The sequence below is a fragment of the Gadus morhua genome, chromosome 4, assembly GCF_902167405.1.
Source record: "Gadus morhua chromosome 4, gadMor3.0, whole genome shotgun sequence".
Taxonomy (NCBI): domain Eukaryota; kingdom Metazoa; phylum Chordata; class Actinopteri; order Gadiformes; family Gadidae; genus Gadus; species Gadus morhua.
The window spans coordinates 43563002-43565501 of record NC_044051.1 but is presented as its reverse complement, the minus strand read 5'-3'; the positions used below and the strand labels follow the sequence as shown (position 1 = coordinate 43565501).

Sequence of the window (2500 nt, the reverse complement as noted above, 5' to 3'; positions counted from 1 at the left end):
ATAAAGTCGATGTTATCGTCTTCGTTCTTAAAATGTTCCATCAGCTTTTCAAAACGCATCGACTCTGAGCAGACCTGCAAGAACCAATCAACCAATCAACGATCCATACAGCGACCAATCAATATAGAATACAACACACCAAATAGCCTCTGAATATTGGATCATAGGATGATAAGAGACGTAGTATCAGAGACAGACTTACTGTTTTAAAGTAGTTCAGTGAGACAGACTTACTGTTTTAAAGTAGTTTAGTGAGACAGACTTACTGTTTTAAAGTTGTCGAAGGCAGACAGGATGATCTCATGGCCTCCTCTCACCAGACAGACAGCAGCCAACAATTCCAAGACCAAGGCCTTAGTCCTAGAGACAGACAGACAGACAGACAGACAGACAGACAGACAGACAGACAGACAGACAGACAGACAGACAGACAGACTTTCTAAATATACCTCTTTAAACCAAATCGAACTACAGCCGATACTTGCATTCTGTCCTATCGTTGGTTTGCATACAGATACGGAAATATGTGTAAACATAGGCCAAAGATACAGGGAGAGGAGAGAGGAAACAAGGAGAGGAGAGAGGAAACAAGGAGAGGAGAGAGGAAACCAGAAGAGGAGAGAGGAGAGAGGATACAGGGAGATGAGAGAGGAGAGAGGATAAAGGGAGAGTGATCGTGATTCCTCTGTCAGTGTGACTGACGCTCCCACAGTATCCAGCTGTACGTTAGTCTCTGTCCTGTTCACCACAGTACGATTAGAACATCATTTTATTATTATTAGAGACGCAAGAGCATCGCACACGTCACACACCTGTGTGTGTGTTTATGTGTGTGTGTGTGTGTGAGCGCGTGTGTGAGTGTATCTGTGTGTGAGTATGTTTGTTTATGTATGTGTGTGTAGGTATGTGTGTGCAAGTATGGCTGTGTATTTATGTGTACGTATATGTGTGTGTACGTATGTGTATGTGTACGTGTGTGTAGATATGTGTGTGTAGGTATGTGAATGTGTGTGTAGGTATGTGTGTGTGTGTGTGTAGGTATGTGTGTGTGTAGGAATGCGTGTGTGTTTGTGTTTACCTGGGGATAGGGTTAGCGTGTGTGTTTGTGTTTACCTGGGGTTAGGGTGTGTGTTTGTGTTTACCTGGGGTTAGGGTGTGTGTTTGTGTTTACCTGGGGTTAGGGTTAGGGTGTGTGTTTGTGTTTACCTGGGGTTAGGGTGTGTGTTTGTGTTTACCTGGGGTTAGCGTGTGTTTGTGTTTACCTGGGGTTAGGGTGTGTGTTTGTGTTTACCTGGGGTTAGGGTGTGTGTTTGTGTTTACCTGGGGTTAGGGTGTGTGTTTGTGTTTACCTGGGGTTAGGGTGTGTGTTTGTGTTTACCTGGGGTTAGGGTGTGTGTTTGTGTTTACCTGGGGTTAGGGTTAGGGTGTGTGTTTGTGTTTACCTGGGGTTAGGGTGTGTGTTTGTGTTTACCTGGGGTAAGGGTGTGTGTTTGTGTTTACCTGGGGTTAGGGTGTGTGTTTGTGTTTACCTGGGGTTAGGGTGTGTGTTTGTGTTTACCTGGAGTTAGGGTGTGTGTTTGTGTTTACCTGGGGTTAGGGTGTGTGTTTGTGTTTACCTGGGGTTAGGGTGTGTGTTTGTGTTTACCTGGGGTTTCTGTTGTTGAGACTCAGGGCAATCTCATTCACAGCATGAGGGTGAGACATGACCATGTTGAAGCCATACTGGGACACATACGGGGAGAGAGACAGACGGACGGACCGACAGACAGGCACACAGAAAGACATACAGGTAAAGAGGCCGACATACACAGTCAGACAGACAGACAGACAAAGGACAGTAGAAGAAAAAACAGTTACTTGGTACAAGATGGAAGCTCTCGATGTGTGTGTCTGTCTGTATCTGTGTGTGTGTGTGTGTGTGTGTGTGTGTGTGTGTGTGTGTGTGTGTGTGTGTGTGTGTGTGTGTGTGTGTGTGTGTGTGTGTCTCACCTGGTAGTTCATCACAGCTCGCAGACACATCACACACACGTGGACGTCATCCTTCTTACACACGAGACGAGAGTTCTTCAGAGTCCGTCTGCTTGGCAACGTGTTGGAGCGCGTAACTAGAGCAGAGCTGATACACACAACACGCACTTTAATACACACTGTACACACAACACACACCTTAATACACACTGTATACACCACACACACCTTAATACACACTGTATACACCACACACACCTTAATACACACTGTATACACACAACACACACCTTAATACACACTGTACACACAACACACACCTTAATACACACTGTAAACACAACACACACCTTAATACACACTGTACACACAACACACACCTTAATACACACTGTATACACACAACACGCACCTTAATACACACTGTATACACACAACACACACCTTAATACACACTGTATACACACAACACGCACCTTAATACACACTGTACACACAACACACACCTTAATACACACTGTATACACCACAC

The 2500-nt window shown here is 44.9% G+C and overlaps 1 protein-coding gene across 2 annotated transcripts in view; it reads right to left on the bottom strand.

Moving 5' to 3' along the window:
* The window catches only part of LOC115541897 (formin-like protein 2), a 36130-nt gene that overhangs the window by 17777 nt on the left and 15853 nt on the right, over positions 1–2500 (bottom strand). For both annotated transcript variants that reach the window (XM_030353820.1, XM_030353821.1), the window contains exons 7-10: positions 1990–2116; positions 1646–1722; positions 267–360; positions 1–74 (exon numbers count right to left, since the gene is read on the bottom strand). The exon at positions 1–74 is cut by the window's left edge and continues 1 nt beyond it. In XM_030353820.1, coding sequence (XP_030209680.1) covers positions 1–74; positions 267–360; positions 1646–1722; positions 1990–2116 — 372 coding nt within the window. The remainder of the gene's footprint in view (positions 75–266; positions 361–1645; positions 1723–1989; positions 2117–2500) is intronic.